The 22,925-nt window shown below is 49.5% G+C and overlaps 2 protein-coding genes across 2 annotated transcripts in view; one reads left to right on the forward strand and one right to left on the reverse strand.

Moving 5' to 3' along the window:
• Positions 1-18,622, forward strand: part of LOC147118225 (uncharacterized) — a 31,197-nt gene extending 12,575 nt beyond the window's left edge. Inside the window, exon 2 of the mRNA XM_085983704.1 lies at positions 16,863-18,622. Within this exon, the coding sequence (XP_085839830.1) occupies positions 17,135-18,160 (1,026 nt within the window). The 5' untranslated portion in view covers positions 16,863-17,134 and the 3' untranslated portion in view covers positions 18,161-18,622. The remainder of the gene's footprint in view (positions 1-16,862) is intronic.
• The window catches only part of LOC147118223 (uncharacterized), a 186,110-nt gene that overhangs the window by 84,965 nt on the left and 78,220 nt on the right, over positions 1-22,925 (reverse strand). The window lies entirely within an intron of this gene.

The following is a 22,925-nucleotide window of genomic DNA, read 5'->3' on the forward strand; positions in this document are numbered from 1 at the left end:
GGATGGGGGGATTGTCCTATGAGGAGAGATTGAGTAGACTGGGCCCATATTCCCAGGAATTTTGAAGAATGAGAGGTGATCTCATTGAAACATCTACAATTCTTACAGGGCTTGACAGGGTAGATGCTGGGAGACTGTTTCCCCTGGCTGGAGAGTCCAGAACCAGGGGTCACAGTCTCAGAATAAGGGGTCGGCCATTTAGGACTGAGATGAGGAGACATTTCTTCACTCAGAGGGTGGTGAATCTTTGGAATTCTCTGCCCCAGAGGGCTGTGGAGGCTCAGACATTGAGTATAATCAAGGCTGAGATCGATAGATTTTTGGACTCATGGGGAATCAAGGGATATGGGGATCGGGCGGGAAGGTGGAGATGAGGTAGAAGATCAGCAATGATCTTACTGAATGGCGGAGCAGGCTCGAAGGGCCAAATGGCCGACTCCTGCTCCTATATCTTATGTTCTTAAGAAAGCTGTTTGCTATAGCCTGCTGCGCCATGGCAAATACACAGAGGATTTCAGTTACGTGGAGAGACTGGAGAAGCTGGGATTGTTCTCCTTGGAGCAGAGAAGGTGCAGCGGAGATTTAATAGAGGTGTTCAAAACATGAAGGGTTTTGATAGAGTAAATAGGAGCATGGGAACAGGAGGAGGCCATTCAGCCCCTCCAGCCTGTCCCGCCATTCAATGAGATCATGGCCGATCTGTGTCTTAACACCACCCACCTGCCTTGGCTCCATATCCCTTTGCTCCCTTGTCTAGCAAAAATCTATCGCTCTGGGATTTAAAATGATTAATTGAGCTGGCATCGACTGCTTTCTGTGGGAGAGGGTTCCACACTTCTACCACCCTTTGTGTGAAGAAGTGTTTCCCAACTTCTCTCCTGAATGGCCTGGCTCTGATTTTAAGGTGATGTCCCCTTGTCCTCGACTCCCCCACCGGCGGAAAAAGTTTCTCTCTATCTACTCTACCAATTCCTTTCAAAATCCTAAAATCCTCAATCACTCCTTAACTTTCTAGATTCCAGGGAACACAAGCCTAGTTTATGTAAACTCTCCCTCATAATCTAACCCTTGGAGCCCGGGTAACATTCCAGTGAATCTGCGCTGCACTCCTTCCAAGGCCAATATATCCTTTCTGAGGTGCGGTGCCCAGAACTGTACACAGTGCTCCAGGGAGTTCCTGGGAGTTAATGTGCGTAGGTCCCTGAAGGTGGCGGGACATATTGAGAGAGTGGTTAACAAAGCATATGGGATCTTGGGCTTCATAAATAGAGGTATTGAGTACAAAAGTAGAGAAGTTATGCTGAACCTTTATAAAGTGCTGGTTAGGCCACAACTGGAGTATTGCGTCCAGTTCTGGTCACCACACTTTAGGAAGGATGTGAAGGCCCTTGAGAGGGTGCAGAGGAGATTTACCAGAATGGTTCCGGGGATGGAGGATCTTAGCTACAAGGACAGGTTGGAGAAGCTGGATTTGTTTTCATTAGAGCAAAGGAGGTTGAGGGGTGATTTGATAGAGGTGTACAAGATTATGACGGGTTTGGATAGGCTAGACGGGGAAAGGTTGTGCCCACTAGTTGACGGTACAAGGACTAGGGGACACAGATTTAAGGTTTTGGGCAAGAGATACAGGGGGGATGTGAGGAAAAACTTTTTTACGCAGCGAGTGGTGATGACCTGGAACTCACTGCCGACGGAAGTGGTGGAAGCGGAGACACTCAATGTTTTCAAGGGGAGACTGGATAGGCACTTGAGGGAAATAAACTTGCAGGGCTACGGGGATAGAGCGGGGGAGTGGGACTGACTAGATTGCTCTACAGAGAGCTGGCACGGACTCGATGGGCCGAATGGCCTCCTGTTGTGCCGTTATGACTCTCTGGGGTCTAACCAGGGCTTTGTATAGCTGTAGCTTATAAGGAGAAACTGTTTCCAGTGGCAGGAGGGTCGGTAACCAGAGGACACAGATATAAGGTCATTGACAAAAGAACCAGAGGCGAGGTGAGGAGAATTTTATTGACGCAGCGAGTTGTTGTGATCTGGAATGCGCTGCCTGAAAGGGCGGTGGAAGCAGAGTCAATAATAACGTTCACTGGGGAATTGGATAAATACTTGAAGGGGAAAAATTTGCAGGGCTATGGGGAAAGAGCAGGGGAGTGGGACTAAATGGAGAGCTCTTTCAAAGAGCCGGCACAGGCACGATGGGCTGAATGGCCTCCTTCTGTGCTGTCTGATTCTATGAGCCACTCCTAGAGTGGAGTGGTGCCCGCAGGGATCGCTTGGCAAGAAATTGGGAGGAGGTGGTTCACACGCAGACAGCACCTGATTTCGAGAAGCTGTCCTTTTAAAATTGGTCCTCCACAGGCAAGGAGGGACTCCGTCCCTTTAATGAAAATCACATTGAAAAGAAGAGTCCCTGTCCCTTTAAGAGCCCTCCGCCCACCACTCTCACCTTTTTCGTAAAGTCTTTGAAATTAATAATAAAAGTTCATGCAGAAAAAATGTGAGTGTGTGTCTGACTGTATTTTAGTGAGTATCTGTGTCTGTGTGTCTGTCTGACTGTATCTGTGTGTGTCTGTGTAGAATAGCATCATAGAATGATACAGCACAGAAGGAGGCCATTCGGCCCATCGTGCCTGTGCCAGCTCTTTGAAAGAGCGATCCAATTAATCCCACTCCCCCTGCTCTTTCCCCAAAGCCCTGTAAATGTTTTCCCTTCAAGTATTTACCTCAATCTCTTTTGAATTATAATATTGAATCTGCTTCCACCGCCCTTTCAGGCAGTGCATTCCAGATCACAACAACTTGGTGTAAAAATCTGTTTCCTCATGTCACCTCTGGTTCTTTTGCCAATCGCCTTAAATCTGGTTTCTGTCCCTTCAGCCATTGGAAACGGTTTCTCCTTATTTACTCTCTCAAAATCCATCCTGATTTTGAACAACACTATCAAATCTCTTAATCTTCTTTGCTTAAGGAGAACAACCCCAGCTTCTCCCGTCTCTCCATGTAACTCAAGTCCCTCATCCCTGGTCCCATTCTCGTAAATTTCTTCTGCACCCTCTCTTAGGCCTTGACATCCTTCCTAAAGTGTGGTGCCCAGCGGAAGCCTAGCCAGTGTTTTATAAAGGCTTAGCATAACCTGCTTGCTTTTGTACTCTATTCCTCTATTAATAAAGTCAAGGATCCTGTATGCTTTTTTAACAGCCTTCTCAACTTGTCCTGCCACCTTCTAAGATTTGTGTACATACACCCCGAGGCCTCTCTGTTCCTGCACCCTCTTTAAAACTGGACCATTTAGTTTATATTGCCTCTCCTCATTCTTCCTACCAAAATGAATCACTTCACACTTCTCTACATTAAATTTAATCTGCCACGTTTCTGCCCATTTCACCAGTCTGGCTACATCCTCCTGAAGTCTGTTACTATCCTCATTGTTTGCTACATTTCCGAGTTTTGTGTCGTCTGTAAATTTTGAAATTTTGCCCTGGATCCCCAAGTCCAGGTCATTGATATATATCAAAAAAAGCAGTGGTCCGAATCAATGTTCACGTTAAGTTGCGCGGCCCCGCAGCGGTCTGGAGGTCCCGCGCAGCCGGCTCACCGCCCTATAAATGGAATAAACGCGCATGCGCGGAAATTTGAATGGGCCGTGCAGCCCGTTAAAGGGGCCACGCACCTCAAAAAAAGAGGGAACATTGGTCCTAATACCGACCCCTGGGGAACATCACTGTTTACCTCCCTCCAGTCTGAAAAGAAACCGTTCACCACTACTCTCTGCTTTCTGTCCCTTGGCAGAAAATTGGGAGGGGGCGAGAGCAAACAGCACCTGATTTCTCACCAAGCACTCAGGGGAGCAGGGGATTTGCCCTACTTTAAATGTCAGTCTCTTACATATACATTATTAATGAAAAGGGAGACGCTGTCCCTTTAAAATCGGTCATCCACGGGGACGCGGTCCCTTTAATGAAAATCACATAGAAAAAGAGAGCGCCTGTCCCTTTAAGAGAACCCCCACCACTCCCATATTTCTCTTAAAGTGCTTGAAATTAATAATTAAAAATGCTGAAAATTAATATTAAGAAAATTAATTCAGGGAGAAGAAATATTTTTACTCACAAGTATTTGTTCCACAGGGTTTGTAATTTCATCAATTTAAAAGCGTACTTCTTTTATTTAATAAAAAGTATCTACTGCAAAACAAAATTTGTTTGAGCTGTAAACTGTGAAAGGAACATTAAAAATAAACTTTTCCGGGCTCACAGATCCTGAGCCACTTTACAAAATGGCGGCGGGCCGATCCGTCCAATCAGCCGGTTCCAGGTCCCGCCTCCTCCTTCACCGTGATTGGTTGGAGGACCAAAGCCCCTCGATCAGTCCTCCAGGCTCAGCGTCCCCTCGCTCATTGGTGCAGAGCTCACGTCTATCATTGTACGACGGTGACGTCTTGACGTGACTGGTTGGGCGAAGAGGCGGGTTGGGCGCGGGGCGCCGGCACGCTCCTCCAGCCCCGCCCCGCTCGCTCCCTATTGGTCAGAGGTTCCCGTCAATCAGGCCCTGGGCCCAGGTCACGTGTCCCTGGAGCGCGCTCCGCCAAATTGAAGAAGTTCCGCTCGGGGCCTGGTTCCGTGGACTCTCAGGTTTGGATTCCCCTTTATTCTCACCCCTCCTCTGATCTCAATCAGATCTGGGGAAAATTCACTTTCCCTCACTGATTGCGGCTCTTCACCAATACCGACTTTACAAAGAAAGCCCCGCGCGGCAGCCTGGAGCTCGGGCCCAGTGCGCAGGCACGGGGGAGGATGATTGACAGGGGCCCCGGGTGTGTGCTGAGCATGCGCGGTGCGGGCCGGGCGCCTGTGGAGCAGGAGAGGGCGGGGCCATGGGGCGCATGCGCGGTGTCAGCCACAACTCAGCGCGGCGGCCAGACCGCTTTCTGGAGCGCGGGGGCTTGTGGGGATTGCAGCCGCCATTACTTTTGATTCTTTCAACCAACCTGTGCAGCAACTGGGGCCTGAAAATCAGCTTCACTGCCCCTGGGCTGGGAAAGGTGGAGATGTAAAACTGTGACCCCTGGTTCTAGAAACATAGAAGGTAGGAGCAGGAGTAGGCCATTCGGCCCCTCGAGCCTGCTCCGCCATTCAATGCGATCATGGCTGATCATCCAAATTCAGTACCCTGTCCCTGTCTTCTCCCCATATCCCTTTAGCCTTAAGAAATATATCTAACGCCTTCTTGAATATATTTAATGAACTGGCCTCAACTGCCTTGTGTGGTAGAGAATTCCACAGGTTCACCACTCTCTGGGTGAAGAAATTCCTCCTCATCTCTGTCCTAAATGGCCTACCCTTTATCCTTAGACTGTGTCCCCTGGTTCTGGACTCCCCAACCATCGGGAACATCCTTCCTGCATCTAGTCTGTCCAGTCCTGTTAGAATTTTATAAGTTTCAATGAGATTCCCTCTCATTCTTCTAAACTCCAGCGAGTATAAGCCCAATCGACCCAATCTCTCCTCATACATCATTCCTGCCGAGACGCTCCTTAAAACCAACCTCTGTGACCAAGCTTTTGGCCATCTGCCCTAATTTCTCCTTGTGGCTCGGGGTCACATTTTTCAATGTCTTACAATACTCCTGTGCAGCGCCTTGGGATGTTTTCCTACGTTAAAGGCGCTATAGAAATACAAGTTGTTGTTGTTCTCATTGTTGTATGTGGGCTCTGAACAGGCCCCGCCCCCTCCCCTACTCCGCATGCGCCGCTCCAAGGTGAGCGCGGGCTCTGAACAGGCCCCGCCCCCTCCCCCGACTCCGCATGCGCCGCTGGGCCCCGCTCCCGAGGATGAGTCGCTACCGCGCCTGCGCAGGGCCTCGCATTCTGGGGAAGGCCCGGGGCAGCCGCGAGAGTCCGGGTCACCGGCGGAAAGTGAGTTTTATCAGGGTTTTTTTTATATAGCGGAGAAAAGCGCGGGCGGGGAGATAAATAAAAAGAAAATACAAAGCGGACCGTCCCAGCACCCTCCCGGCACCGAGCGGAGCGGATTGAGCGGCCGCAGCCCCTTGTCTTCTGCAGGGAGCCGGACTGGGCCACGTCATCAACTCCACGGCGGTGACTGACGGGAGCTCCGACCAATAGGGAGAGAGTGGGCGGAGCTCGGAGCGCTGAGATGGCAGCGGGTCCTCCAACCAATCGGGGTGCCCGAGGGGCGGGACTTCCGCCGCCCGCTTCTCGCGCTGCTGAGACAAGTGGAATGCAGCAGAGGGCGCTCTTCTGAGTTTGGGGCTCAGGCCTGTTAGTGGAGCAGTGCAGAGGGAACTTTACTCTGCACTGGGCTTTACTCCCTCAGCACTGCACTGGAGGGGCAGCACAGAGTTTTAGACTCGAGTCTCTGGAGTGGGACTTCAACCCACAACCTTCTGACTCAGAGGAGAGAGTGCTGCCGCCTGAGTCACGGCTGACATTCTGTATCTAACCCATGCTGTACCTGCCCTGGGAGTGTCTGATGGGACAGTGTAGAGGGAGCTTTACTCTGTATCTAACCCGTGCTGTACCTGCGCTGGGAGTGTTTGATGGGACAGTGTCGAGGGAGATTTACTCTGTATCTAACCTGCACTGTACCTGCGCTGTGAGTATTTGATGGGGCAGTGTAGAGGGAGCTTTACTCTGTATCTAGCCCGTGCTGCACCTGCCCTGGGAGTGTTTGATGGGACAGTGTAGAGGGAGCTTTACTCTGTATCTATCCTGTGCTGTACTTGCCCTGGGAGTGTTTGATGGGACAGTGTAGAGGGAGCTTTACTCCGTATCTAACCCGTGCTGTACCTGCCCTGGGAGTGTTTGATGGGACAGTGTAGAGGGAGCTTTACTCTGTATCTAACTCATGCTGTACCTGCCCTGGGAGTGTTTGATGGGACAGTGTAGAGGGAGCTTTACTCTGTATCTAACACATAACAACATAAGAACATAAGAAATAGGAGCAGGAGTAGGCCAATCGGCCCCTCGAGCCTGCTCCACCATTCAATAAGATCATGGCTGATCTGATCCTAACCTCAAATCTTCTATCACTCTGCATCCACCCGAACCCATGTGATCTCCCGGGAGAGGCGAAAAACCAGATAAAGACCCAATGGCCAATTTGGGAGAAAAAAATCTGGGAAATTCCTCTCCGACCCATCTAGGCGATCGAAATTCTTCCAGGAGATCACTCTGTCCCTATATTTTCTACAGTACTTACCTTCTGTAAAGGCGATCTCCACCCCAGCCAGGAACAGGAATAAAACCATCTCCTGAAATCTAACACAGAATTAGAACACAGTAGGAGCAGAACAAGGCAACACGGCCCCTGGGCCCACTCCACTACCCACAGGGCCATGACCATTCCGAACCTAGACTCATGTCCAATTTCCTGCCCGCTCCCCGTAACCCTTAATTCCCTTTACTTCTAGGAAACTATCTATTTCTGTTTTAAATTTATTTAATGATGTAGCTTCCACAGCTTTCTGGGGCAGCAAATTCCACGAACCTACTACCCTCTGAGTGAAGAAGTTTCTCCTCATCTCAGTTTTGAATGAGCAGCCCCTTATTTTAAGATTATGCCCCCTAGTTCTAGTTTCACCCATCATTGGGAACATCCTCACCGCATCCACCCGATCAAGCCCCTTCACAATCTAATATGTTTCAATAAGATCGACTCTCATTCTTCTGAACTCCAATGAGTAGAGTCCCAATCTACTCAACCTCTCCTCATATGTCCATCCCCTCATCCCCGGGATTAACCGAGTGAACCTTCTTTGGACTGACTCGAGAGCAAGTATGTCTTTTCTTAAGTATGGACACCAAAACTGTATGCAGTATTCCAGGTGCGGTCTCACCAATACCTTGTACAACTGCAGCAATACCTCCCTGTTTTTATATTCCATCCCCCTAGCAATAAAAGCCAACATTCCATTGGCCTTCTTAATCACTTGCTGCACCTGCATACTGACTTTTTGAGTTTTGTGCTCCAGGACCCCCAGATCCCTTTGTACTACAGTACTTTCCAGTTTCTTGCCATTAAGATAATAACTTGCTCTATGATTTTTCCTGCCAAAGTGCATACCCTCACACTTTCCAGTATTGTATTCCATCTGCCAAATCTCTGCCCACTTACTTCGCCTGTCTATGTCCCTTTGCAGGTTTTTTATGTCCTCCTCACTCACTACTTTCCCTCCCATCTTTGTATCATCTGCAAACTTTGATATGTTACACTCGGTCCCCTCCTCCAAATCGTTAATATAGATTGTAAAGAGTTGGGGACCCAGCACTGACCCCTGCGGAACACCACTACTTACTGGTTGCCAATCTGAGAACGAACCATTTATCCCAACTCTCTGCTTTCTGTTAGAGAGCCAATCCTCCACCCACGCCAGAATATTACCCCCAATCCCGTGATTTTTTATCTTGAGCAATAATCTTTTGTGTGGCACCTTATCAAATGCCTTTTGGAAGTCTAAATACACTACGTCCACTGGTTCCCCTTTATCCACCCTGTATGTTACTTCCTCAAAAAACTCAAGCAAATTTGTCAAACATGACTTCCCCTTCATGAAACCATGCTGAGTTTGTCCTATTAAATTATGTTTATCCAAATGTCCCGTTACTGTCTCCTTAATAATGGACTCTAACATTTTACCAACCACAGATGTTAGGCTAACAGGTCTATAGTCTCCAGCCTTCTGCCTACTACACTTTTTAAATAAGGGTGTTACATTAGCAGTCTTCCAATCTGCCGGGACCTTTGCTGAGTCCAGTGAGTTTTCGAAAATTATTACCAATGCATCCACAATCCCTACCGCTACTTCCCTCAAGACTCTAGGATGCAAGCCATCAGGTCCAGAGGATTTATCCGCCTTGAGTCCCATTATTTTACCAAGTACCACTTCCATAGTGATTTTAATCGTATTTAGTTCCTCCCCCCCTAGAGCCCCCTGTTTGTCCAGTGTTGGGATATTCTTAGTGTCCTCTACTGTAAAGACTGATACAAAATAATTGTTCAGTGTTTTTGTCATCTCCATGTTTCCCACCATTAATTTCCCGGTCTCATCCTCTAAGGGACCAACATTTACTTTAGCCACCCTTTTTCTTTTTATATAACTATAGAAACTTTTACTGTCTGTTTTTATATTTTTTGCTAATTTACTTTCATAATCTATCTTCCCTTTCTTAATCAATCTTTCAGTTATTTTTTGCTGTCTTTTAAAGACTTCCCAATCTTCCATCCTCCCACTAGATTTGGCTACCTTATATGCCCTTGTTTTTAGTTGGATACTATCCTTAATTACTTTACTTAGCCACGGATGGCTATCTTTTCTTTTACACCCTTTTTTCCTCAGTGGAATATATTTTTTTTGAAAGTTGTAAAATAACTCCTTAAATGTACACCACTGGTCATGTACCGTCTTACCCTTTAATCTATTTTCCCAGTCCACTCTAATTAATTCCGCTCTCATACCTTCATAGTCTCCTTTATTCAAGCTCAGCACGCTTGTTTGAGATCCAACCTTCTCACCCTCTAATTGAATATGGAACTCAACCATGTTATGGTCACTCATTCCGAGGGGATCCTTTACTAGGACATTTTTAATTAATCCTGTCTCATTACACAGGACCAAATCTAAGGTTGCTTGCCCCCTGGTCGGTTCAGTTACATACTGCTCAAGAAACCCATCCCTAATACACTCAATGAACTCATCCTCAAGGCTGCTCTGCCCAATTTGATTTGTCCAGTTAATATGATAATTAAAATCCCCCATAATTATAGCTGTTCCCTTATTACAAGCCTCAACTATTTCCTGATTAATACTCCGTCCAACAGAATTGCAACTGTTCGGAGGCCTATAGACTACACCTACTAGTGTTTTTTTCCCCTTATTATTCCTTATTTCCACCCAAACTGTTTCACTATCCTGCTCCTTTGACCCAATATCATTTCTCTGTATTATAGTGATTCCTTCCTTTATTAACATAGCCACCCCACCTCCTCTCCCTTCCTGCCTGTCCTTCCTGATTGTTAAATAACCTGGTATGTTTAATTCCCAGTCATGGTCACCCTGCAGCCATGTTTCTGTAATGGCCACAAGATCATACCCATATGTCATTATTTGTGCCGTTAACTCATTCATTTTGTTACGAATGCTACGTGCATTCAGATAAAGAACTTTCAAATATGTTTTGTAACACTTAGTTCCTGTTTTTTCCCTTTTTAGTACTTTACTTTTTACTCCATACCTTCTGCCCCTTCCTGACACATTCTGTTTTTTAATTCCCCCACTGCTACCTAAGTCTATGACCTTCTCTGTTGTCATTTCTATTATTTGCTCTCTAGAAACCTCCCCCCCACTAATTAGTTTAAAGCCCTCTCTACAGCCCTAGTTATATGATTCACCAGGACTCTAGTCCCAGCACTGGCCAAGTGGAGTCCGTCCCAACAGAACAGCTCCCTCCTGTCCCAGTACTGGTGCCAGTGTCCCAAGAAGCAAAACCCATTTCTCCCACACCAGCCTTTGAGCCACGCATTTAACTCTTTAATTTTATTTATCCTAGCCAAATTCGCTCGTGGCTCAGGTAATAACCCAGAGATTATTACTCTTGAGGTTCTGTTTTTTAATTTGGCCCCTAGCTGCTCATACTCCTTTAACAGAACCGTCTTCCTTGTCCTATCTACGTCGTTTGTACCAACATGGACCACGACAACTGGATCCTCCCCCTCCCACTCCAAGTTTCTTTCCAGCCCAGAAGAGATGTCCTTAACCCTGGCACCAGGCAGGCAACACAGCCTTCGGGACTCCCGCTCTTGACTGCAGAGGACCCTATCTATCCCCCTAATGATACTATCCCCTACCACTACAACATTTCTTTTTACTCCCTCCACTTGAATGGCCCCCTGTACCACGGTGCTGTGGCCAGGTTACGTGCTGTAACTGCCCTGGGATTGTTTGCTGGGACAGTGTAGAGGGAGCTTTACTCTGTATCTAACCCCGTGCTGTACCTGCCCTGGGAGTGTTTGATGGGACAGTGTAGTGGGAGCTTTACCCTGTATCTAACCCGTGCTGTACCTGCCCTGGGAGTGTTTGATGGGACAGTGTAGAGGGAGCTTTACTCTGTATCTAACCCGTGCTGTACCTGCTTTGGGAGTGTTTGATGGGATAGTGTAGAGGGTGCTTTACGCTGTCTAACCCGTGCTGTACCTGCCCTGGGAGTGTTTGATGGGACAGTGTAGAGGGAGCTTTACTCTGTATCTAACCCGTGCTGTACCTGCCCTGGGAGTGTTTGATGGGACAGTGTAGAGGGAGCTTTACTCAGTATCTAACTCGTGCTGTACCTGCCCTGGGAGTGTTTGATGGGACAGTGTAGAGGGAGCTTTACTCTGTATCTAACCCGTGCTGTACCTGCCCTGGGAGTGTTTGATGGGACAGTGTAGAGGGAGCTTTACTCTGTATCTAACCCGTGCTGTACCTGCCCTGGGAGTGTTTGATGGGACAGTGTAGAGGGAGCTTTACTCTGTATCTAACCCGTGCTGTACCTGCCCTGGGAATGTTTGATGGGACAGTGTAGAGGGAGCTTTACTCTGTATCTAACCTGTGCTGTACCTGCCCTGGGAGTGTTTGATGGGACAGTGTAGAGGGAGCTTTACTCTGTATCTAACCCGTGCTGTACCTGCCCTGGGAGTGTTTGATGGGACAGTGTAGAGGGAGCTTTACTCTGTATCTAACCCGTGCTGTACCTGCCCTGGGAGTGTTTGATGGGACAGTGTAGAGGGAGATTTACTCTGTATCTAACCCGTGCTGTACCTGCCCTGGGATTGTTTGATGGGACAGTGCAGAGGGAGCTTTACTCTGTATCTAACCCGTGCTGTACCTGCCCTGGGAGTGTTTGATGGGACAGTGTCGTGGGAGCTTTACTCTGTATCTAACCCGTGCTGTACCTGCCCTGGGAGTGTTTGATGGGACAGTGTAGAGGGAGATTTACTCTGTATCTAACCCGTACTGTACCTGCCCTGGGGGTGTTTGATGGGACAGTGTAGAGGGAGCTTTACTCTGTGTCTAACCCGTGCTGTACCTGCCCTGGGAGTGTTTGATGGGACAGTGTAGAGGGAGCTTTACTCTGTATCTAACCCGTGCTGTACCTGCCCTGGGAGTGTTTGATGGGACAGTGTAGAGGGAGCTTTACGCTGTGTCTAACCCGTGCTCCACCATTCAATAACATCATGGCTGATCTGATCTTGGCCTCACCTCCACTTTTCTGCCTGTTCCCCATGACCCTCGACCCCCCTGTAGTTCAAACATTTGTCTGTCTCAGTCTTGAATATATTCAGTGACTCCGCCTCCACAGCTCTCTGGGGTAGAGAATTCCAAAGATTCACGACCCTCAGAGAAGAAATTCCTCCTCATCTCCGTCTTAAATGGGCGACCCCTTATTCTGAGACTATGCCCCCTAGTTCTAGATTCCCCCACGAGGGGAAACATCCTCTCAGCATCTACCCTGTCGAGCCCCCTCAGAATCTTATGTTTCAATAAGATCACCTCTCATTCTTCTAAACTCCAATGAGTATCGGCCCAACCTGCCCAACCTTTCCTCATAAGACAACCCCTTCATCCCAGGAATCAACCTCGTGAACCTTCTCTGAACTGCCTCCAATGCAAGTATATCCCTCCTTAAATAAGGAGACCAAAACTGTACGCAGTACTCCAGGTGTGGTCTCACCAACGCCCTGTACAGTTGTAGCCGGACTTCCCTACTTTTATACTCCATCCCCCGGCAATAAAGGCCAACATTCCATTTGCCTTCCTAATTACTTGCTGTACCTGCAGGTTAACTGTTTGTGTTTCATGTACGAGGACCCCCAGATCCCTCTGTACCGCAGCGTTCTGTAGTCTCTCTCCATTTAATAACAATTTGCTTTTCTATTCTTCCTACCAAAGTGGAGAACCTCACATTTTCCCACATTATACTCCATCTGCCGATCTATATCCCTTTGCAGACTCTGTGTCCTCCTCACAACTTACTTTCCCACCTATCTTTGCATCATTAGCAAATTTGGCTACAGTACACTCGGTCCCTTCATCCAAGTCATTAATATAGATTGTAAATAGTTGAGGCCCCGGCACTGATCCCTGTGGCACCCCACTAGTTACAGTTTGCCAACCTGAAAATGGCCCATTTATCCCGACTCTCTGTTTTTTGTTAGTTAGCCAATCCTCTATCCATGCTAATGTATTACCCCCAACCCCGTGAGCTCTTATCTTGTGCAGTAACCTTTTATGTGGCACCTTATCGAATGCCTTCTGGAAATCCAAATACACTACATCTACTGGTTCCCCTTTATCCACCCTGCTCGTTACAACCTCAAAGAACTCTAGCAAATTTGTCAAACATGATTTCCCTTTCATAAAACCAGGCTGACTCTGCTTGACTATATTATGATTTTCTAAATGCCCTGCTATCACTTCCTTAATGGGACAAGTTCAGAAACAAAAGATGACACTAAATGAAGTGTAAATGGAAATGGCAGCTGCCATGTGAGAGAGAGACAAAAAATGAAAGAAAGAGATCGGGGCCGAGGTTATGGTCTGAAATTGTTGAACTCGATGTTGAGTCCAGAAAGCTGTAAAGTGCCTAATCGAAAGATGAGGTGCTGTTCCTCGAGCTTACGTTGAGCTTCATTGGAACAGTGTAAGAGGGCGAGGACGCAGAGGTCAGAGTGGGAGTAGAGCGGAGAATTAGTGACAGGCGACCGGAAGCTCGGGGTCACCCTTACCGACTGAACGGAGGTGATCTGCAAAGCGGTCGCCCAATCTGCGTTTGGTCTCCCCAATGTAGAGCAGAATTAAAGTGACAGACTAATCTAATTGAAATTTTTGATGAAGTAACAGGCAGGATTGATGAAGGGAATGCAATGGATGTTGTCCACATGGATTTTAGGAAGGCGTTTGACAAAGTACCACATAGAAGGCTGGTTAACAAAATTGAGGCTCATGGAATAGGTGGGTCAGTGGCAGCTTGGATAAGGAATTGGCTTAAGGACAGAAAACAGCGAGTTGCGGTAAATGGCTGTTTTTCAGACTGGAGGATGGTAGACAGTGGTGTTCCCCAAGGGTCAGTGCTGGGGCCACTGGAGGATGGTAGACAGTGGTGTTCCCCAAGGGTCGGTGCTGGGGCCACTGGAGGATGGGAGACAGTGGTGTTCCCCAAGGGTCAGTGCTGGGGCCACTGGAGGATGGGAGACAGTGCTGTTCCCCAAGGGTCAGTGCTGGGGCCACTGGAGGATGGGAGACAGTGGTGTTCCCCAAGGTTCAGTGCTGGGGCCACTGGAGGATGGGAGACAGTGGTGTTCCCCAAGGGTCAGTGCTGGGGCCACTGGAGGATGGTAGACAGTGGTGTTCCCCAAGGGTCGGTGCTGGGGCCACTGGAGGATGGTAGACAGTGGTGTTCCCCAAGGGTCAGTGCTGGGGCCACTGGAGGATGGTAGACAGTGGTGTTCCCCAAGGGTCGGTGCTGGGGCCACTGGAGGATGGTAGACAGTGGTGTTCCCCAAGGGTCGGTGTTGGGGCCACTGCTTTTTTTGATCGATAGATACAGGAAACTTTGTGATATCCGGCACCGACGGGACCGACCTGTTGCCGTCCCATCAAAACTGCCGGACAAACCAGCGCTAATGTTAAAACATACAGAGCTTTTGAGCTCCGTATCTAGCAACAATCCCTGTTGCTTAGCAACAGCTTCTAAACAGTCGGCCGTAGCTTGCAAGCGTCTCTGTAGCTAAGCAACAGCTTCAGCATGACCTTGCAGAGCCTGACTGGAAAAAAAAAGCAACGAGAAGTAAAAAAACTTATAGGAAACGGCTCCTGAATTTTGCCGGTAGATAGACCCTTCCGGACATTTAACCACCGGATAAATGAAAGTTTCCTGTAGATAGATATCGATATAGTAAATGCATTGCTGGTCATCTTCCAAAATTCAATAGTCTCTGGAGCAGTACCCATGGATTGGAGGGTAGCTAATGTTACCCCACTATTCAAAAAAGGTGGAAGAGAGAAAACGGGGAATTGTAGACTGGTAAGCCTGACATCGGTAGTGGGGAAAATGCTAGAGTCCATTATAAAGGATGTAATAGCAGAGCACTTGGAAAACAGTGACAGGATTGGACAAAGTCAACATGGATTTACAAAAGGTAAATCATGCTTGACTAATCTACTGGAATTTTTTGAGGATGTAACTGGTGAAATTGATAAGGGAGAACCAGTGGATGTGGTGTATTTGGACTTTCAGAAGGCTTTTGATAAGGTCCCACATAAGAGATTAGCATGCAAAGTTAAGGCACATGGGATTGGGGGCAAGGTACTGACTTGGATAGAGAACTGGTTGGCAGACAGAAGCAAAGAGTTGGAATAAATGGGTCTTTTTCCGAGTGGCAGGCAGTGACTAGTGGGGTACCGCAGGGATCGGTCCTTGGACACCAGCTATTCACAATATATATTAATGATCTAGACGACGGAACTCCAAGTTTGCAGATGACACAAAGCTGGGTGGGCGTGTGTGCTGTGAGGAGGATGCTGAGAAACTCCAGGATGATTTGGACAGGTTGGGTGATTGGGCAGAAGCATGGCAGATGCAATATAACGTGGATAAATGCGAGGTTATCCACTTTGGTGTCAAAAACAGGAAGGCAGATTATTATCAGAATGGCAATAGATTGGGAGAAGGGGAAGTGCAACGAGACCTGGGTGTCCTTGTGCACCAGTCGCTGAAGGTAAGCATGCAGGTGCAGCAGGCGGTTAAGTAGGCAAATGGTATGTTGGCCTTCATAGCGAGAGGGTTTGTGTACAGGAACAAGGATGTCTTGCTGCAGTTGTACAGGGCCTTGGTGAGACCACATCTTGAGTATTGTGTGCAGTTTTGGTCGCCTTATCTGAGGAAGGATGTTCTTGCCTTGGAGGGAGTGCAGCGAAGATTCACCAGGCTGATACCTGGGATGGCAGGAATAACGTATGAGGAGAGATTGGGGCAATTGGGCTTATACTCGCTGGAGTTTAGAAGAATGAGAGGGGATCTCATTGAAACTTATAAAATTCTAACAGGACTAGACAGACTAGATGCAGGAAGGATGTTCCCGATGGTCGGGGAGTCCAGAACCAGGGGTCACAGTCTAAGGATAAGGGGTAAGCCATTTATGACAGAGATGAGGAGGAATTTCTTCGCCCAGAGAGTGGTGAACCTGTGGAATTCTCTACCACAGAAGGCAGTAGAGGCCAATTCATTAAATATATTCAAGAAGGAGTTAGATATATTTCTTAAGGCTCAAGGGATCAAGGGGTATGGAGAGAAGGCAGGGACAGGGTACTGAATTTGGATGATCAGCCATGATCTCATTAAATGGCGGAGCAGGCTCGAGGGGCTGAATGGCCGACTCCTGCTCCTATCTTCTATGTTTCTATGTTTCCCTCACTGATTGCAGCTCTTCACCAACACCGACTTTACAAAGAAAGACCCGCGCGGCAGCCTGGAGCTCAGGGGCCCAGCGCGCAGGCACGGTGGAGGATGATTGACAGGGGCCCGGGGTGTGTGCTGAGCATGCGCGGTGCGGGCCGTGCGCCTGTGGAGCAGGAGAGGGCGGGGCCGTGGGGCGCATGCGCGGTGTCAGCCACAACTCAGCGCGGCGGCCGGAGTGCTTTCTGGAGCGCGGGGGTTTGTGGGGGTTGCAGCCGCCATTACTGTTGATCCTTGCAACCAACCTGTGCAGCAGCTGGGGCCTGAAGATCAGCTTCACCGCCCCTGGGCTGGGAAAGGGGGACATGAGACAACATTCTCCCTCTTACCCCTTTCTACACTCCTTTTACAGGGTTTTAGAAGTGGAGCATTTACAGACAGGAAGCTCAGACCAGACATCACCTCAAGATCTGACAGAGTCGCTCGATTCATCAGGACCTGATTCAGTCGCTCCTCCAATCTGCTGATACACCAGCGAGTTCACACTGATGAGAGACCTTTTAAATGTTCTGAGTGTGGAAAGAGCTCCAAAATATACAAGTAGCTAAAGAGACACCAGTGGCTACACACTGGGGAGAGAATGTTTAGCTGTTCCGGAAGGGATTCATTCAGCCATCCGCTCCGATGATACACCAGCAAATTCACACTAGGGAGAGACCTTTAACCCGCTCCGTGTGTGGGCAGGGATTAATTGCACCCTCTGTGCTGCTGAGACACCAGCTTGTCCACACTGATGAGAGACCGTTGACCTGCTCCGTGTTTTTGAAGCGATTCTCTCATTCTGCCACACTCCTGAGACACCAGCTTGTTCACATTAAATGTTCTGACTGTGGGAAGAGATTTAAAAGGTCCCAGGATCTGAAGAGACACCAGCTGGAGAGAGCAGGAGAGATTCTGTTCACCTGCTCCGTGTGTGGGAAGAGATTCACTCGGTCCTCGAATCTGCTGGCACACCAGCGAGTTCACACTGGGGAGAGGCCGGTGAAACATTCCGACTGTGGGAAAAACATTAAAAGGTCCCCGGAGGTAAAGGAACACAAGCTGGAGGGAGCAGGAAAGAGGCCATTCACCTGTTCTGTGTGTGGGAAGGGATTCATTCAGTCCTCGACTCTGCTCCAACACCAGCGAGTTCACACTGGGGAGAGGCCGTTCACCTGTTCCGTGTGTGGGAAGGGATTCACTCATTCATCCAATCTACTGAGACACAAGCGAGTTCACACTGGTGAGAGGCCATTCACCTGCTCCGTGTGTGGGAAGGGATTCACTCAGTCATCCCACCTACTGACACACCAGCGAGTTCACAATGGGGAGAGGCCGTTCACCTGTTCCGTGTGTGGGAAGGGATTCATTCAGTCCTCGACTCTGCTCGAACACCAGCGAGTTCACACTGGGGAGAGGCCGTTCACCTGTTCCGTGTGTGGGAAGGGATTTATTCAGTCCTCGACTCTGCTCGAACACCAGCGAGTTCACACTGGGGAGAGGCCATTCACCTGCTCTGTGTGTGGGAAGGGATTCACTCAGTCAACCAATCTGCTGACACACAAGCGAGTTCACACTGGGGAGAGGCCGTTCACCTGCTCCGTGTGTGGAAAGGGATTCACTCGGTCCTCGAATCTGCTGAAACACCAGCGAGTTCACACTGTTCTGTAGCACAGGGCCCTGTAGACATCTGGGGTGACATGAACGTGGAATGTTTGAATGTTTTATAAATTCTTGGACTGCTGTTTAATCTTTAAGACTGTTGTGCTGATGATTCCCTTCGATTGACTGTTCATGGTGTTCCATAGAATGTACAGCACAGAAACAGGCCATTCGGCCCAACTGGTCCATGCCAGTGTTTATGCCCCACACCCACCCGACTTCAATTAACCCCATCAACATATCCTTCTATTCCTTTCACACTCATGTGGCTTCCCCTTAAATGCATCTGTACTTTTAGCCTCAACTACTCTTTGTAGTGGCGAGTGCCACATTCTCACCACTCTCTGGGTAAACAAGTTTCCCCTGAATTCCCTGCTGGATTTATTAGTGGCCACCTTATATTTTGTGGATGTTAAAATCCAGCCCAGTTATTGGGGTTTTAATATTCTGTATCAATAAATCAGCTTTGTTTGAAACACACAGTCGATTGAGTCCTTGTTTCCAAGATAAGACGAGAGTTAATTGATGACTTGTTACATACATTCCCGGTCCTCTCAATATCTGTGTCCAGGAGAGAAGCTTCTGTTACTTTGTGCGTTTTATTACCATCGAGGTTCTGGATGTCATTGTGGGGGAATGGAACATTTTAACATTCTCAGCACCTGGTGTCAACATCAAACACTCCCAGGGCAGGTACAGCACGGGTTAGATACAGAGTAAAGCTCCCTCTACACTGTCCCATGAAACACTCCCAGGGCAGGTACAGCACGGGTTAGATACAGAGTAAAGCTCCCTCTACACTGTCCCATCAAACACTCCCAGGGCAGGTACAGCACGGGTTAGATACAGAGTAAAGCCCCCTCTACAGTGTCCCATCAAACACTCCCAGGGCAGGTACAGCACGGGTTAGATACAGAGTAAAGCTCCCTCTACACTGTCCCATCAAATGCTCCCAGTGCAGGTACAGCACGGGTTAGATACAGAGTAAAGCTCCCTCTACACTGTCCCATCAAACACTCCCAGGGCAGGTACAGCGCGGGTTAGATACAGAGTAAAGCTCCCTCTACACTGTCCCATCAAACACTCCCAGGGCAGGTACAGCACGGGTTAGATACAGAGTAAAGCTCCCTCTACACTGTCCCATCAAAAACCCCAGGGCAGGTACAGCACGGGTTAGATACAGAGTAAAGCTCCCTCTACACTGCCCCATCAAACACTCCCAGGGCAGGTACAGCACGGGTTAGATACAGAGTAAAGCTCCCTCTACACTGTCCCATCAACACTCCCAGGGCAGGTACAGCACGGGTTAGATACAGAGTAAAGCTCCCTCTACACTGTCCCGTCAAACACTCCCAGGGTAGGTACAGCATGGGTTAGATACAGAGTAAAGCTCCCTCTACACTGTCCCATCAAACACTCCCAGGGCAGGTACAGCACGGGTTAGATACAGAGTAAAGCTCCCTCTACACTGTCCCATCAAACACTCACAGGGCAGGTACAGCGCGGGTTAGATACAGAGTAAAGCTCCCTCTACACTGTCCCATCAACACTCCCAGGGCAGGTACAGCACGGGTTAGATACAGAGTAAAGCTCCTCTACACTGTCCCATCAAACACTCCCAGGGCAGGTGCAGCACGGGTTAGATACAGAGTAAAGCTCCCTCTACACTGTCCCATCAAACACTCCCAGGGCAGGTACATCACGGGTTAGATACAGAGTGTCAGCCGTGGCTCAGGCAGCAGCACTTTCTCCTCTGAGTCAGAAGGTTGTGGGTTGAAGTCCCACTCCAGAGACTCGAGTCTAAAACTCTGTGCTGCCCCTCCAGTGCAGTGCTGAGGGAGTAAAGCCCAGTGCAGAGTAAAGTTCCCTCTGCACTGCTCCACTAACATGCCTGAGCCCCAAACTCAGAAGAGCGCCCTCTGCTGCATCCTTAGGCAGTCCCTCAGAACCGCAGATGACTTGCTTCCACATTAACAATGAGTTCCCAGGTGACTGATGAGTCCAATGCAGGACCTACAGTCTCTGTCACAGGTGGGGCAGACGGTGGTTGAAGGGGCGGCTGGGTGGGGTGCTTGGGTTGACGTGCGCTCCTTCCGATGCCTGCGCTTGGCTTCCGCTTGCTCTCGGCGAAGAGACTCGAGGTGTTCGGCGCCTTCCCGGATGCTTCTCCTCCACTTCGTGCGGTCTTGGGCCAGGGATTCCCAGGTGTCGATGGGGATGTTACACTTTTTCAAGGAGGCTTTGAGGGTGTCCTTGAAGCGTTTCCTCTGCCCACCTGGGGCTCTCTTGCCGTGTCGGAGCTCCGAGTAGAGCGCTTGTTTTGGGAGTCTCGTATCGGGCATGCGGACAATGTGACCCGTCCATCGGAGCTGATTGAGCGTGGTCAAAGCTTCGGTGCTGGGAATGTTGGCCTGAGCAAGAACACTGACGTTGGTGCGCCTATCCTGCCAATGGATTTGCAGGACCTTGCAGAGGCAGCGTTGGTGGTACCTCTCCAGTGCTTTGAGGTGCCTGCTGTACATGGTCCATGTCTCTGAGGCATACAGCAGGGCGGGTATCACTGCTGCTCTGTAGACCATGAGCTTAGAGCCGGGTTTGAGGTCCTGGTCTTGAAACACACTCTTCCTCAGGCGATCGAAGGCTGCACTGGCACACTGAAGGCGGTGTTGGACTTCGTCATCGACCTCTGCCCTTGTTGACAGTAGGCTCCCGAGGTATGGAAAGTGGTCCACGTTGTCACATTCCACTTGTCTCAGCAGCGGGAGAAGCAGGCGGCGGAGGTCCCGCCCCTCGGACACACCCATTGGTTGGAGGACCCGCCGCCACCTCAGTCCTCCAAGCTCTGCCTGCTATCTCCCTATTGGTCGGAGCTCCCGTCAGTCACCGCCGTGGAGTTGATCATGTGCCCCAGTCCGGTTCCCTGCAGAAGACAAGGGGCTGCGGCCACTCAATCCGCTCCGCTCGGTGCCGGGAGGGCGCTGGGACGGTCCAGTTTGTATTTTCTTTTTATTTATCTCCCTGCCCGCACTTCTCTCTGCTATATATAAAAAAAACCCTCATAAAACTCACTTTCCGCCGGTGATCCGGACTCTCAGGCGGGGTGTGTGCTGAGCATGTGCGCTGCGGGCCGGGCGCCTGTGGAGCTGGAGCAGGCGGGGCCATGGGGCACATGCGCGGGGTCAGCCACAACTCAGCGCGGCGGCCGGAGCACTTTCTGGAGCACGGGGGCTTGTGGGGATTGCAGCCGCCATTACTGTTGATCCTATCAACCCACCTGTGCAGCAGCTGGGGTCTGAAAATCAGCTTCACTGCCCCTTGGCTGGGAAAGGACGACATGAGACAACATTCTCCCTCTTACCCCCTTTCTACACTCCTTTTACTGGGTTTAAAAGTGGAGCATTTACAGACAGGAAGCTCAGACCAAACAGCTCGATTCATCAGGACCTGAATTTCATCAACCTTTGCACATGGAAGAGGAGCGCAGCGATCGCAGCGTGCACAAATTGCACACGTGTTCCTCGTGTGGACGTGGATTCAGCCGATTGCCCGACCTGGAGGGCCCCAAGGGCAGGCACACTGGAGAGAGACGGTATGAATGTGAGGACTGTGGGAAGAGGTTCACCCAGCTGACTAGCCACGAGTGCACTCACATTAGGAACCGACTGCATAAATGCGAGGACTGCGGGAAGGGATACCTTCACCCATATGCGCTGGAAGCTGATTGGCGGGCTCACACCGGGGAGAGGCCATTCACCTGCTTCATGTGTGGGAAGGGATTCGCTCAGTCCTCCAACCTGCGGACACACCAGTGAGTTCACATCGGGGAGAGACCGTTCACCTGCCCCGTGTGTGGGAAGGGATTCGCTCAGTCCTCGAATCTGCGGACACACCAGCGAGTTCACACCGGGGAGAGGCCATTCATCTGCCCTGTGTGTGGGAAGGGATTCACTCAGTCTACCCTCCTGCTAATGCACCAGCGAGTTCACACCAGGGAGAGGCTGTTCACCTGCTCCGTGTGTGGAAAGGATTTCACGTGTTTATCCAACCTGCTGGGACATCAGCGAGTTCACTCTGACGAGAGGCCATTTAAATGTTCAGACTGTGGGAAGAGCTTTAAACACTCCCAGTATCTGATGAAGCACCAGCGTCTGCACACTGGAGAGAGACCATACAGCTGCTCTCACTACCACAAGATGTTTGTGAACTCCGCGGACCTGCTGACGCATCAGCAAGTTCACACCGGGAGAGGCCGTTCACCTGCTCCGTGTGCGGGAAGGGATTCGCTGTCTACCCTCCTGCTGATACACCAGCGAGTTCACACTAGGGAGAGCCCGTTCACCTGCTCCGCGTGTTGGAAGGGATTCACTCGGTCCTTTCACCTGCTGAGACACCAGCAAGTTCACACCAAGGAGAGACCGTTCACAGGTGGCACAGGATTGACTCAGTCCTCCAGCCAACTGAAACAGCAGCCACTTTGAAGTGGAGAGAGGCTGTTCACCTGCTCCCAGTGCAGGAAGGGATAAACTCAGTCGTCCAGCCTGCTCGGACACCAGTGAGTTCACACTGGACAGTCGCAGTTCGCTGAGCATCCAACCTATTTAGAGAGCTGCGAGTTCCCACTGAGACTCTGTAAAATGTTCTGATCACGGGAAGAGATTTAAAAGTGCTGTCACACTGAGGCGAGGCCATTCAACAGGGGTTCAGGAGGAGGTCATCAGACAGGTCCAAACAATCCCATTTCCTGAGTGTTACATTGAGTGTACAGCACAGAAAG

Source organism: Somniosus microcephalus, chromosome 4 (genome assembly GCF_052327205.1).
Source record: "Somniosus microcephalus isolate GS21.2 chromosome 4, FLI_Smic_1.0, whole genome shotgun sequence".
NCBI classification, from domain to species: Eukaryota; Metazoa; Chordata; class Chondrichthyes; order Squaliformes; family Somniosidae; genus Somniosus; species Somniosus microcephalus.